The sequence below is a fragment of the Corvus cornix genome, chromosome 15 (assembly GCF_000738735.6).
Source record: "Corvus cornix cornix isolate S_Up_H32 chromosome 15, ASM73873v5, whole genome shotgun sequence".
NCBI lineage: Eukaryota > Metazoa > Chordata > Aves > Passeriformes > Corvidae > Corvus > Corvus cornix.
Genome location: NC_046345.1, coordinates 4,398,991 through 4,413,056, shown reverse-complemented (window position 1 = coordinate 4,413,056; position 14,066 = coordinate 4,398,991). Strand labels below are relative to the sequence as shown.

Below are 14,066 nucleotides of genomic sequence, written 5' to 3'. Positions count from 1 at the left end.
GCGCGGCAGCGGCTGGGGGGCCCCGCGGGCCATCGGACGGGTTTGGGGGCGCACCCGGGCGGGGCCGGAAGCGAGGCGAGGGGCGGAAGTTCCCCGCCCGGCGCTCCCGCTCGCTCGGTCCGAGGGGCTGCGGCGCCGTTCATGGTGAGGGGGCAAAGCGGGGATCGGGGGCAAAGCGGGGATCGGGGGTAAAGGGGACGGGCCTGGGAGGGCGGCGGTGGGCTCCGGCCCCCGCGGGGAAGGAGGGGCTGGAGGGGCGGGGGGCTGAGGAGGGCCGGGGGAACGGGGAGGGGAAGCTGAGAGGGGCTGGGGAGCTCCGGGCCTTAGCGGTGCAGGGGAAGCTGAGGGGGCGCAGAGGGGGCTCCGGGCGTCGGGAGCGCTGGTGGACTCTGGGTTGGGGGCTCAGGGGGGGCTTTGGGCCGTGGGAGTGGGGCTGAAGGAGGCGGAGGGGCCGGGGAGTGTGTGCGGGGGCCGCTGCCCTGCGGAGGGGTTGGGCTGAGGATTTGGGGGTCCGGCCCCCGAGAGCGGTGCGGGTGTTGAGGAGCGTCAGTCCCCAGAGGTTGGGGCGCTCAGAGAGGGGTCCCGGGGCCACTCTGGCCCCTGGGAGTCGGGGTGGCCATGGTCCGGTTTGCACGTGTCCGGTCCCCAGCGTGCCCCTTGGCCTGGGGCTGGTGGTTTGGGGAGGGCAGGGCAGGGCTGGGATTTGGGGTGCGGGGTCGCGCTGCAGTGCAGGATCGATCCCCTCTGGGACCCCGGGCCCATTCCTGCCCAAACTGGGGTGTTCAGGTGCTGGAGGGAGCTGGGACACGAGCTGAGGTTGCTGCCTGTGCATCCCAGAGAGCCCCCAGGCCATCCCTGCCCCTCCTGCTCCCTCCCCCTGTGCCCCACAACTCCGGCTCCATTGGGATTTGCCATGTGACGCTTTTGAGTTTCGTGGCAGTGGAGGAAAAATCCTTCAGTTCAGCTCCTCCCGGAGCCGTGGGAGCTGGAGAAGCAGGGGTGAAGGGTGTTAATTATCCCACCCTTTCCCATCCTGAGGGAAAACAGAACCACGGAGGCTCCCAGTGATTAAGGATTTAGCGGCTCCGGGGGCATTTGTGGTGCTGAGCCAACGTGTGCCTGTGCCAGTGTGACCTCGGTGACGGAATGTGGCTGGAGGCCGCTCTGTCCGCGGGGATTTTGGTGCTCTGAGCAGTGTGGGAGGGCAGGGAAGAGCAGTGGAAGCTCGTGTGTGCTCTAAGGGAAAAAGCCGTGAAAACCTGTGGATATTCTGCATTTTAGCACTTGGGAATCTGTTGGTTTTTGCATTTGGACCCACGGGAATCATCTGCTCCACCTGTGTGTGTTGGGAATTGCCCAATTCCATCCCAGATTATTGATGGAGTAAGATCTTAAGCTGTCGGAGTTGTGTAAGGAATGAAAGCAGTTGTTGTGCGGAAGCGTTGGCTTTGCAGTGCAAAACCCAGCTCAGCATTCCCAGGGTTTTTCCCTGGGGGAAAAAAAAAAAAATGGGGCTGAGTCCATGAATGGCCTTCAGTTCCTGACAGTGACACGTTGAAAACACTTGAGAACTTCACAGAGAGCCCCGGGAGGAGCCGAGGTGTGAAACACCAACAGGGTCGGGTGTCACACTGCCAGGGTGGGAGCTGCTCCCTCGAGCTGGGAGCTGCTCTCTAGAACTGGGCGCTGCTCCCTCGAGCTGGGCGCTGCTCCCTCGAGCTGGGCGCTGCTCTCTTGAACTGGGAACTCTTTCCTTGCAGGAAGAGATGTCGGGAGAGAGCGTGGTGAGCTCAGCAGTGCCGGCGGCCGCGACGCGCACGACGTCCTTCAAGGGGAGCAGCCCCAGCTCCAAGTACGTGAAGCTGAACGTGGGGGGGGCCCTGTACTACACCACCATGCAGACCCTCACCAAGCAGGACACCATGCTCAAGGCCATGTTCAGCGGGCGCATGGAAGTGCTCACGGACAGCGAAGGTAAGGATCGGGATGCTCCCGGCGTCCTCCGCGTCCTTCCTCGGCGGGGGAAGGCACAGGGGTTGTGGGAAAGTCAGAGGAACTGCTGTTTGTAGGCCTGGAGAGAGGTTGGGAGGGATGGAGGGTCTGTCCTGCAAGGAAAGGTTGGGAGAGTTGGGATTGTTCAGCCTGGAGAAGAGGTGGCTTTGGGGTGACCTAAATGTGGCCTTCCAGTGCCTGAAGGAGCTACAAGAGCAACAGAGAGAGAATATTTATAAGGGCCTGGAGTGGCAGGACAAGAGGGGATGGCTTCCCACTGCCAGAGAATTGGATTAGATATTGGGAAGAAATCCTTCCCTGTGAGGGTGCTGAGGCCCACAGGAGCTGTGGCTGCCCCATCCCTGGAAGTGTCCAAGGCCAGGTTGGATGGGGCTTGGAGCAACCTGGGATGGTGGAAGATGTCTCTGCCCATGGACTAAACAATCTTCAAGGTCCCTCCCAACCCAAACCGTGCTGTGGTTCCATGATTCCAGGATTATACAGCTTAGAAAAACGTGGAAAAAAAGACAAGGATGATCTGAGTAGTTGCCTGAACAGCAGAAGGACACTAAGAAGTGCCAAAGCTCCTGCCAGGAGCACCTGGAGCATCTTTTCCTTTCAGAATACTGACTCTAAAGCTTTAAAGCCGTGGAAAAAGGTGGGGATAGTGATTAGGAATCCGTGAGCTGGGACTTGTGTGTTCTGTTTGAAGCTCAGAATGCCATTCCCTCTTCTTGTCTCCTTGGTTATAAATAAAACACAAAACATGCTCTGAACATGGGTATTTATGAGCTGAAAGCTGATTTTTTTAAAATGAAACCATTTTCTTGGGGGACTATTGACAGCTGACTTCCCTAAAACAGAACCAGTTGCAGAATTTTCAGAAAACTTGGAACTTTATCTCCACGTTCCCACGTTTAATTGGAAGCTCAGCTTTATCTTCACTCTGATGTTTTACCCATAACAGTATTTAAAGACTTTTGTCTTTAACCACAGCCTCTGCAAAGCTGAGCCTGGAGGTTCAAACACCTCTCTTGGGATTAGTTAATTACAATTTGAAACTTTTGTTTGAATTTGCTGAAAATAGAGGAAATATAGTACAGGGTGAGGTGGGTTGGAGTGAGTTTTGAGTGTTTCAAAATAGTCTATTTAGAGGTTTATAGGGCTCTTGTGATAAGCTTTCCTGAGATAAGAGGGAGTGGATTTGAAGGAAAAAATGTAAAAATACAGCCTGATTTGCTGAATATTCCTGGTTTAGCCAGAAGTCTTCGTATTTCAGCTGGGGAAAACAAAGCTGTGTTGTTCCAGGTGTTATCCCAGGCCAGGATAAAGTGGGAATGTGGGGGCTGTGCTTTGGGGCTCTGGATCAAAGGGATGCTTATCCTGGATACAGACCATGGAGGTTGCATAAAAAAAGTCAGTCTGTGGGTCAAATTTGGGAAAAAAAACCTGTCAAATGGGAATCAACAACTGGGAACACTGGAGGGGTGGAAATGATGTGAACCCTCTCCCTTTGCTAAACTTGAGGTAACTCCACCAGGATCTTCCTGTCCCTCCCTGAAGCTGCTTCAGTAAATTCAATAATTCCAGACTTCCCATGGTTGGAAGTGGATCGGAAATTCCAAATTCATTTTGGAAGCCCACCCTGGCGTGATCCCAATGTCCTGGGCAGCTCCAGGTACATCCTATTCCCAGGGCTCCGAGGCCCTGGAAGTGCAGGTGGTGTTTGCACCTCAAATCTGAGCATAGCTGGAGTTTCTCCTGCTAAAATACCATGTTTGGGATGTAAGATCACAAGTTTATTTTGCTGTGACTCCCACAGTGTCTGTGTGGGATTGTTCCATGGAACCAGTTTGTGTTTTAGTAGGAATTTGATACTTCCTGTGTGTTGTAACACAGACACTCCCAGTGCAGCAGTTCTTGCTTTATCTCCCCTTGCCTGGAAATTGGGACAATAGCACTGGGGCAGCTAAAGGAAACACTTTTTATCTGGAATTCTTCAAAATCCTCCAAATTGGTCACACCCAAAACCTGGCTCCAAACGAAATGTTTCTTAGGAAAAGAAGCCAGGCTTGGGGAGCAACTGGAAGGAGTGAGGTTTAACCAGTCTGGAATGTGGCACACGGGGTCCTGCTCTGTGTCTGAGATTCACATCCCAGCCCCAGCTCCTCCTTCCAGCTGAACAATTCCAACCTGCTGCTCCTCGGGCTGGAGGAGAAAAGTCTGGGCTTCTCTGGCTGTGGCAGATGATTGTTTGCATCTTACAAATTATTGATGAACTGTAGCAAATCGGTGTATTTGGAACATTTCCTTTGGATGGTAATGAGCAGGGAGAAGGATGTGAGTTTTCCAGGTGCATCCACCTGGTTCCAATCCTTTTTTTTCCTCTGACTCCCTGCTGCTGTTGGTGGGGAAGCTGTTCCTGGTCCAGCTGCTGATAAGAGAGTGGCACCTCAGGCAGTGTCCAGTGTCAGGCTCCTGTTTCACCTGCCAGGGCTTGGCTGGAAAATGTTGTCTGGTTTAGCTGGATGGTTTGGATCCTTTCCCTGAGAATTCCTGTAAGACAAAGATGAATTTCCTAAAGGTCTGATGTGTCCATGGACAAAGGCAGTGAGGGGAAGGGGGGGGGTTCTGCCCTGCTGCCCAGGTGAGACCCCACCTGCAGAGCTGCCTTCAGCCCTGGGGCCCAGCACGGGAAAGATGTGGAGCTGCTGGAGAGAGTCCAGAGAAGGCACCAGGAGGATCAGAGGGATGGAGCAGCTCTGCTGGGAGAACTGGGATTGTTCAGCCTGGAGAAGGGAAGGCTCTGGGGTGACACAAGTGTGGCTTCCAGGGCCTGAAGGAGCTGACAGAAAGATGGGAAAGGACTATTTGCAAGGGCCTGGAGTGACAGGACAAGTGGGGCTGGCTTCAAATTGCCAGAGGACACGGTTAGGTGGGATATTGGAAAGAAATCCTTCACTGTGAGGGGCTGAGATGGAATTCCCAGAGAAGCTGTGGATGCCCCATCCTTGGAAGTGTCCAAGGCCAGGTGGGACAGAGCTTGGAGCAACCTGGGACAGTGGAAGGTGTCATTGTCATTGGCAGGGGGTTGAAATTGGATAAACTTTAAATTCCCTTCCAACCCAAACCATTCCATGATTCTATGTTCCACACAGCTCATGGATTCTGTGTCCCTTCCTAAACGGGTCACAGGATGTTTTTGGAACACTGCAATTAAAATATAGCTCTAAAAGGCTTCAGCCCACTTGTTGGCTCTGCTGTGGCCGAGTGGCAGCGGGGTCACTTCCCTGTGACTCATCTCCTTTGGGCTGTTTGGGGGGAACAGAAGGGTTTTTAAAGCTCTTCTAGTGGTCACTCAGATTTTGCAACGCTACTGGAAGTGTTTTCTCATCCCCACATGAAAATGAGCCATTCTGCTGCAGTTTCACCATCTGTAAACATGAAGTTGCAGCAGATTTTTGCAGCCTACAAGGAATTACAGAGGAGAACAGAGGAGTTTGGGGATGGTAATTCTGCTCTCAGCTGGCCTTTTACCTGCCTGTGTGCTCCAGTGAGCTTGGGAAGCAGCTGCCTTTGTGGAATATGGATGGCTTGGGTTGGAAAGGACTTTAAAGCTCACCTTGTTCTACCCCCTGCCATGGGCAGAGACACCTTCCACTATATCTCCCACTTAAATGGGATTTCTTGCTTTCCATACTCTGCATTGCCAAATGGGCTTCTTTCTGCTCTAGTTGGATTAGCCATTAGCCTGGATCAGTCCTTTGTTCCACGATTTCTGTCTCTAGTTCTGTCTCCAGTTTGTTGTTCCAGCCTGTAAAATCACACTTGGAGCACACATTGTGTTGTCTGTGGACAGCAGGAATGAGGGAGCTGGGAAGCCTGGAGTGAACTGCTCCACAGTGTCTCCTTTTCCCTCAGAAAGGGCCATGTTCCCTTTCCAGATTGAACCAAATGTTCAGACTTTCCTCATAATTCCATTCATGCAGAACATACAGGGGCTGCTTTAACCTACTTTCCTTATTTGTCCAAAATATGACTCCTTCCCCACAAGCGTTTCCTCGCTGCATTCCTGAGCCTCAGCCTGTGAGAGTGGCCATCTGTTCACTCAGGGAATCTCCAGCCTCAGCACTGCCTGGCTTTTCCAGGGTCCAGCCTGATTCCAGCAGAGAGAGGTGAAATGTGGATGCTGCACCCAAAGGTGCTTTGGTTGTGACTCTTTCCTTCCCTGGAGAAGAGAAAGCTCCAGGGAGACCTTGGAGCTCTTAGAGATTCCAGGAGAGCTGGAGAGGGACTTTGGACAAAGGCATGGAGGGACAAGACAAGGGGAAGTGGCTGCCCACTGCCAGAGGGCAGGGATGGATGGGATATTGGGAAGGAATTCTTCCTGTGAGGGAGGTGAGGCCCTGGCACAGGGTGCCCAGAGAAGCTGTGGCTGCCCCATCCCTGGAAGTGTCCCAGGCCAGGTTCCACAGGGCTTGCAGCAACTTGGGCTGGTGGAAGGTGTCCCTGCCCATGGCAGGGGTGAGACTGTATGACCTTTAAGTTCCCTTCCAACCCAAACCTTTCCATGATTTTCTTCCTGCTGCAATCCTGAGCTCCAGGGCCGGGGCTCTGCCGCACCCTCCGCTCACATTCCCCGTTCCATCCTCACGCTCCCAGTTCCATCCTGTCCTCCCAGCAGTTTGCTCTCTCGAGGCCTTTTGCCACGTTCATCTCAGCTTGTCCTTACCGTGGCCTTCCTGTGTCCCCAGGCTGGATCCTGATCGACCGCTGTGGGAAGCACTTTGGGACAATCCTGAACTACCTGCGGGACGGCGCCGTGCCGCTCCCGGAGAGCCGCCGCGAGATCGAGGAGCTGCTGGCTGAGGCCAAGTACTACCTGGTGCAGGGGCTGGCAGACGAGTGCCAGGCAGCCCTGCAGGTGGGCACAGGGCTCAGGGGCTGCTGGGGGTGGGCAGCATGATCTGGGCAGAGCTGGATTTTCTCCTGGTCTTCACGTGGTGATTTTGGAGGCTGGGATGGAAATTGGAATAGTTCGTGTTGCCATCTGCTGGAGTGTGGTCACATCCAGGGAAACCAGCTTCTTCCCAGAGCTGCTGGGAGTCTTGTTGTGTTCTTTGTTATGCTCTGAGGTTCCCATCTTGGGTTTGATGCCACTGTCACTGGTGTCCTCTCTGAGAGAAGCCCCATTCCAGATCCTGCTGCTTAACTGGGCACAGGACATTCAGTGGTGGAGAGCAGGAATGGATACCTCAGGTGCTCCCAGAAGAATGGTGCCTGGCCAGGCATGGCCCAGAAACCATCACTGGGACAGACTGGACACTGACCCCTCAGCACAGATCATTCCCAGGAAATGTGGGTGTGCCCTGGGATCTGTTGTCACTCAGGTGCTGTTTGGTTCTTGCTCCCACAGAACAAGGATGCGTACGAGCCCTTCTGCAAGGTCCCGGTGATCACCTCCTCCAAGGAGGAGCAGAAACTGATTGCAACCTCCAACAAGGTGAGAGAGCCTGGGATGTGCTGTGGGGAGAGCTGGGGGTGTCCAGCCTGGAGAGGAGAAGGCTTTGGGGAGACCTCAGAGCTCCTTCCAGTGCCTGAAGGGATTTCAAGAGAGCTGGAGAGGTGGACAAGGGATGGAGTGACAGGATAAGGGGTGATGCCTTTAAGCTGAAGGAGGGCAGGGTTAGATGGGATATTAGGAAAAAACCCTTCCCTGTGAGGGTGGGGATGCCCTGGCACAGATTTCCGAGAGAAGCTGTGGCTGCCCCATCCCTGGAAGTGTCCAAGGCCAGGTTGGAGCAACCTGGGCTAGTGGAAGGTGTCCCTGCCCATGGCAGGGGGTGCTGATAAGATAGAGGGAAGATAAGAATAGATGAGGATCCAGTTCCAGAAGGGGTCAGGAGGGATTGCAGCCCCGTTGCCAACCTGTGCATCACAGGTATGCAGCAACAGCAGTAAGGCCACCAAAATCCCACTGGGAATTTGTCATTGCAGCTTCTCTGTGGGGCCTTGGGCTGAGCTGAGATTCCAGCTCTGGCTGTGCTCCCTCATCTGTGCTTTGTTTCTTACAGCCAGCAGTGAAGCTGCTCTATAACAGAAGCAACAACAAATATTCCTACACCAGGTAAGTGACTTCAGCTGGAATTGTTGGAAGTTTTTAATAGATTAAAATCCATAAGAGTGTTCTTTTTCTTCTCCCAGACCCAAATGACTGATTGGTGTTGGCACGCACTCCATTTTTTCCCAATTAATTTCAAACTGGAGTCAGAAGGGAGTCTGCTGCCATCAATGGAATGATGAGCCTGTGCTATTTCTGTGCCAGAGGAGTTCCTCTAATCCTTAGGTGCAGCTGGCAGAGGCTCCTGGCCAAGTGCTGTCTGCATTCCCATGGATTGCAGTGTGGCAGTTGAACAGGGAGCTCAGTGAGTGCTGAAATCATCAAGCTGGGGTAGCCTTGTCCCCTTTCCCTTATTCTCTTATAAGTTTCATGCCATAACAGTGCCCATCCAGCTGGTGCTGAGCTCAGGAATTTGGTTTGAGTTGGCTGATAGGATTTTGCTCCCCAGGTGAAATGGCCTTGGGCAGTTGTTCACGGGGCTGTTGCTGCTGTATTGCTGCTGCTTCAGGTTTTCCTGCCTTTAGTAGTGAAATAATAAGAATTAATTTCTTGGCTTTGCCCCATCCCTGGAAGTGTCCAAGGCCAGGTTGGATGGGGCTTGGAGCAACCTGGGCTACTGCAAGGTGCTCCTGCCCATGGTACAGGGTGGCACTGGATGGGCTTTAAGATCCCTCCAACCCAAACCATCCTGGGATTCCATGACACAGCAATCTGGGTGTTCAGGGCTCTCAGTGCTCACTGCTCCCACTCTTCCCATGTGCTCTGTAAATTCCTGCTGCTGCCTCCATCCCACAGCAACTCCGATGACAACATGCTGAAGAACATCGAGCTCTTTGACAAGCTGTCCCTGAGGTTCAATGGGAGGGTGCTCTTCATCAAGGATGTCATTGGGGATGAGATCTGCTGCTGGTCCTTCTACGGGCAGGGCCGCAAGATCGCCGAGGTCTGCTGCACCTCCATCGTTTATGCCACCGAGAAGAAGCAGACCAAGGTACAGGAAAACTGGGAATGCTCCAGCCTGGCACCCTGACAGCTGAACAGGCTGGCACTTTGTCATTGTTCAGCAGTTCTGGAGGATAATCAATGCATTGAGAGTGGGGCAGCACCTGGAGCTCATCCTGGGGGTGGAGCAGGAGCTGCCTGCTCAGGGCAGTTGGGATATTCCATTAAGCACTGTGGTATTCCATTAAGCACTGTGGTATTCCATAATGTTCAGCCGAGCTCTATCTTCAGATAAAACTCGTGCATTTAACCATGTTTGGGTTTGGGGGTTGCAACTAAATGATCTTTTAAGGTCTCTCCCAACCCAAACCATTCCCTGGTTCTACACAGCCCCGTGTAAGGAGGGATCCAGCAATGGCACCTTCCCTGTATCCTTCCCTTTCCCAGGAGAGCTCTGCCTGATTCTGGTAAAAACCAAACTTGTTGGTCTCAAAAGCTGGAAACAATTAATGGAACAGAAAGGGTTGTGCCTGAAAGGATTTCTGTGGCTGGGGTGCAATTAAGAAATGGTAACAGCAGGTTCCAGGAACCCAAACCGAGGTAACCTGGTGCCTGCAGCGAGTGACCTTCTCTTCCCTGCCTGCCAGGTGGAGTTCCCAGAAGCCCGAATTTACGAGGAGACCCTGAACATTCTGCTGTACGAATCCCAGGATGGGAGGGGGCCGGACAATGCCCTCCTGGAAGCCACGGGAGGGGCTGCAGGGCGCTCCCACCACCTGGAGGAGGACGAGGAGCGGGAGCGCATCGAGCGCGTGCGGAGGATCCACATCAAGCGCCCCGATGACAGGGCCCACCTGCACCAGTGAGCCTGGGGACCCCCGCAGCTCTGGGGAAGGGGCTGCCCTGCAGCAGGACCAGGCAGTGCAACTCCTGTCCAGCACAGTCTGTAAATTGTGATTCGTAACAAACTCTAGGTTATTTGGGGTATTTAAATGCGGTAGTTGTAGGGCGAGGATCAATGAGGTTACTGGGCAGCCTGGAAGGGCCTGTTGAGCAGCTGGAGAAATGCCCGGAATTTTTAGCACTCTTGTCGTTGCTGTTTTGTGCTGGAGAGGAGGAGGACTGGCTTCCTGAGGCTTTGGTAATGATCCTGCACTTTAAATCCAAAACAACAAACAAAAGCTCAGCCAGCCACCCTCCTTCCCTCCAGGCACTCCCTGACCCTCCTGGGGCAGGGGGAAAGGCAGGGATCTGGACCCAGAGCTGCTGCACAGCTCCCTGGCTCCTGGGAGAGAGCTCGGGAGTGCTGGGGGTGACTCCCCAAAGGACAAATGGCACAGGCTGATGAGATTCCTGGAGTGCTGGGGGCAGAGGGACCCCTCAGAGCAGTGGGAGGGAGCAGGGGCTGTGCCCTTGGGCTCCCACAGCTCTCAGGATCTGCTCCTCCAAGGGTTCAGTGGAGCTTCTGCAGCACTGAGCTGGGGACACCCATCCCTGCTTTATCCCTACGGTTCAAGGTTAAAATTCCTCCCAAAGGAGGAGGATCAGGAGCAAATTGTCCACGGTTGCTTTCCCTGGGAATGATGTTGGTACTGGTCAGTGCTTAGAGCTTCTGTCTGAGCCTGGATCTCAGCTGTGGGGTTGGTTTCCAGCAGCTCCCAGGCAGCAGGAGTCACTGCAGGTTCAATCCCCCTATGCAGGGGGTTCTTGGTGGGGGGCAGCAGCCCTGGTTCCCTTCTGGAACTGATCCAGGAGCGCTGCCTTGCTCTGAGAGAGGGGAAGGAGAAGCAGGCAGCAACCCAGAGGCAGATATTCCCTGTTTGACTTCCTCCTGAGGGTATTCCAAGTCTTCCCAGTCATGGCAGCTGTGTGTGTGGAAGGGCAGAGCACGGAGAAGGCCACTGCACTGTGCTTTTCTTCGAGTGCTTTCCTCTTGTCCATGAATATTTTATCTACCTCCTCGTCTCCTGTTGCCTGTCGTGGAGTCAAGTGACAGCGCTGGTGGGAGGTGGGGTGTCATTCCATAGGGCTCGGAGCAGAGCCACAGCTGTGCCAGTTCAGGTCACCAGTCCTGGGGGGGACAGAAACCCGAGGTAGGAAGTGTTAGACTTGCACTGCAGCAGCACTGTGGGTGACACCGGAGCACTCTGCCCTGGGCTAGAGTTTCTTTCGACACTTTCTCTGGAACATTTCACACTGGCTTTAACAGCCAGGCTCCTCTGGAGCAACAGCTCTGTGTTCCTGCTCCAAGGATCCCTGCTCCTGGCTCAGGGCTGCTAAGGATGTGGGAACAGTGTGAAAACCAAAGGTGCTGCAGCAGCACCAGCCACATTGTTCTGTTCCACAGGGCATTTACACCCCAGCTCCACAGAGCTCAGTGGTAGAGGCTGAAAAACACCACGAAGTGGCTGTACAGTTTTGGATCATCAAGTAAAGCTCAAAAGATTTCAAAGTTAGTCTGAGGCCATCTTTCTAGTAACCAAAGACTTCTCCACCTTGCAGGCAGCTGCTGGCTGTGGCAGGTGGGGGTGTTGTACCTGTCCCCTCTCCTCTTTCTCCTGCAGCTGCCGATTGTTCACTGAGAGCTCCACAGGTCCCCCTGAGGTTCAGCAGCTGCAGCTCTGTCCTGACACCTCAGGGCTTCCAGTTTGAGTTGTACAGTGCCTGTTTGCAGCACTCTCTGGGGCTGGAGCAGTGCAGAAGGGGAAGGAGCCAGTGCCTCTCTCCCCTCAGGGCTGGGATAAGCTTGGGGCGAGGCAGGGAAGTCCTGGATTGCTGTTTCTCCAGCACTGTGTACTTTGACACTTACTGGTGATTACTGGGCTGTTACTGGGCATCTTAGCATCTGGAACAGCCCTGCTGGGGGTGGAGGCTGTGTGTCAGCAGAGGGTGAACAGGAACCAGCACCAGTCCTGCACCAAACCCTTCTCACTCCAGCTGGGAGCTGCTCTCCAGCAGGCTCAGGGCAGCTCATCCCTGGCTGTGCTGACCTACCTGGAGGCCCCACTCCAGGGGGGCAGAGCAGCTTCAGCCCCAGGAGGTGACACCAATACTAAGCACCTGACAGATCACAGCTACGTGATTAACTTCTCTGTAAATAGATCCTTAACTGGCTTCAGGCTTTTCCTTTTCAGGTTATGCAAACTCAGTTCTTAAAAACCAGGGGAGGGCTGTTTTTAATCTTTGTAGAGCTGTTGGTTTAGCAAAGTCACTCCAGGAGAGTTTCAATTTCAGTTCTGTTACTGTGTTTGTGGGCAGACTCTGCCTTAACTCACTCCTGAGCTCACCCTCTGGGTGCTGGAGTGGTGCAGCACAGCAGCCACTGTGCTGTCCTGGGGACTGTCCTTTACCTGCTGCCCCTGTCCTTGCTCTGGGCACACCCTGGCCCTGCCCTTGCACAAATGCTCTCAGTCCTGAGCCTCGTTACCCTTAAGTGGTTTTGCTCTGAGCTCTCAGGTGCAGCTGGGGCTCAGCACAGGTGTCCTGGGCACAAGCAGCTCTTCAGATTATCCTTCCCTGCCTCCCAGTGCCAGGGAGAGCAGAGCTGGCTGCTTCCATTCTCCAGCACCAGCAGTGACAGCACAGCCCAGGGGAGCTGAGGAAAGTCCCCCTGGGGAAGGGATTTTGTCCCCTCCCAGCTCCTGACACGGGTGGGGCTGCACGAGGAGGGGACAGGGACCAGCCCTGGTGCCCCCTTCCCACCTCTGTCCCTGTAGCACCAAAGCAGCTGCTCCTGCACTTCCCCAAGGCAGGTTTGGTTCCCCTGAGCCCCAGCACCTGGGGAAGGCTCCAAGCTCCCATCCTACCTTAGAGCAAAGTGTAGGTAGAACCTTTCAGTCTTAATGGAATTGTTTCATGGACAACAGCAAATTCCTGTTCTGTACAATCATTCCCACCTGTCCAGACTTCTGCACAGAACAAGCTTCAGCTGGATTTCAGTGTATGGTTGATGTTTGCAATATGTACTTTTGGTTTTTTAATATAACACAATAAATTAGAAGATATTTCATATTTACATGCGAGTTGCTTTATTACTTGCTTGAAGCTCCATGTCCTTGTGGGCTATGGGGCTGGAGGAACTTTTGGGATGAAATATCAGATCTCCATCCTAATTAATGTCAGTTTGACCTCCCAGCCCCCCCTGTGGGGAGGTTTTGGGATTCTCTCTGGTCAGTCTGCCTTGAGAAAAGGTGTTTTTACACCAGGGTTAACACTGATCTGCACTTTTTGCAGTGCTCCTGAGTAGTGACTCAAAGTACAGCTTGAGAAGCCTTTTGGCTTCTGTCCTAATCCTTCCTGACCTCTCAGAGATGGAGATTTTACCTTGGAACTTTGGGGATAAATCTCCCTGTGGCCATGTAATGAGCATCTCCTTCTGGGAATGTTACAGCAACATCAGGGAATTTATTTATCTAGAGCTGAGTTGTTATAAGCTATAAAAAAAGAGCCTAAAAGATGCAAACAAACTCTCAAATCACAGCAGCCCTGTAGCATCAAAGATTCCAGGGGAGATGTGAGGGCTGGTCTCATCCTGCAGGCTCCTTTCTGCTCCCAGCCAAGGCAGGGACTGGGAACAGGAACTGGTTCTCATCAAGACTTTCTCGGGGTTGACACCTGGGAGGAAAAGAAGAAGGAGCCATTAAATCAGGAATCCTCAGGATGCCTGGGAAAAGAGGTGGTGGTGGAATTTCTCTTTGCCCATTGGTACACAGAGACAATTCCCTCCATCTCCAGCCTGCAGGATGGAAAACTCCACCTGGAATTCTTCCTTGGACCTGTCAGCTCCGCAGAGGACCTGCTGGGCTGACAAGAAGTGCCTTCCCTCCATCCCCCAACCCATTTCAGGCATAACTTGGTCAAGGGAGGCAGCAAGAGGTGGAAAACATCACCTGAGGCCTCATTTTGCAGATGTATGTTGAGTTTGGGTCAGGCCAAATCCTCTAAGTGCCCACACCAGGAGCCAGCCTTGCTCCCTCATCGCTGGGACAATTCCTGCACAATCCCTGGAGCT

The 14,066-nt window shown here is 53.7% G+C and overlaps 2 protein-coding genes across 6 annotated transcripts in view; one reads left to right on the top strand and one right to left on the bottom strand.

Moving 5' to 3' along the window:
- Positions 1 to 58: 58 nt before the first annotated feature.
- KCTD10 (potassium channel tetramerization domain containing 10) lies at positions 59 to 13,070 on the top strand. The gene is made up of 7 exons (XM_039560786.1): positions 59 to 144; positions 1,761 to 1,974; positions 6,747 to 6,916; positions 7,409 to 7,495; positions 8,067 to 8,119; positions 8,909 to 9,104; positions 9,703 to 13,070. Exons 1-7 carry the CDS (start codon positions 142 to 144, stop codon positions 9,919 to 9,921), a joined length of 942 nt encoding a protein of 313 aa, XP_039416720.1. The 5' UTR covers positions 59 to 141; the 3' UTR covers positions 9,922 to 13,070.
- The window catches only part of MYO1H (myosin IH), a 29,082-nt gene continuing 28,075 nt past the window's right edge, over positions 13,060 to 14,066 (bottom strand). For all 5 annotated transcript variants that reach the window (XM_010398285.4, XM_010398286.4, XM_010398288.4 and 2 more), the window contains exon 32: positions 13,060 to 13,669. In XM_010398285.4, coding sequence (XP_010396587.1) covers positions 13,646 to 13,669 — 24 coding nt within the window. In that variant the 3' untranslated portion in view covers positions 13,060 to 13,645. The remainder of the gene's footprint in view (positions 13,670 to 14,066) is intronic.

Coding starts and splice junctions, on each gene's coding strand:
- KCTD10 (XM_039560786.1), top strand. Junction 6,917..7,408: donor AGTGCCAGGCAGCCCTGCAG/GTGGGCACAGGG, acceptor TTGCTCCCACAG/AACAAGGATGCGTACGAGCC. Junction 8,120..8,908: donor AACAAATATTCCTACACCAG/GTAAGTGACTTC, acceptor TCCATCCCACAG/CAACTCCGATGACAACATGC.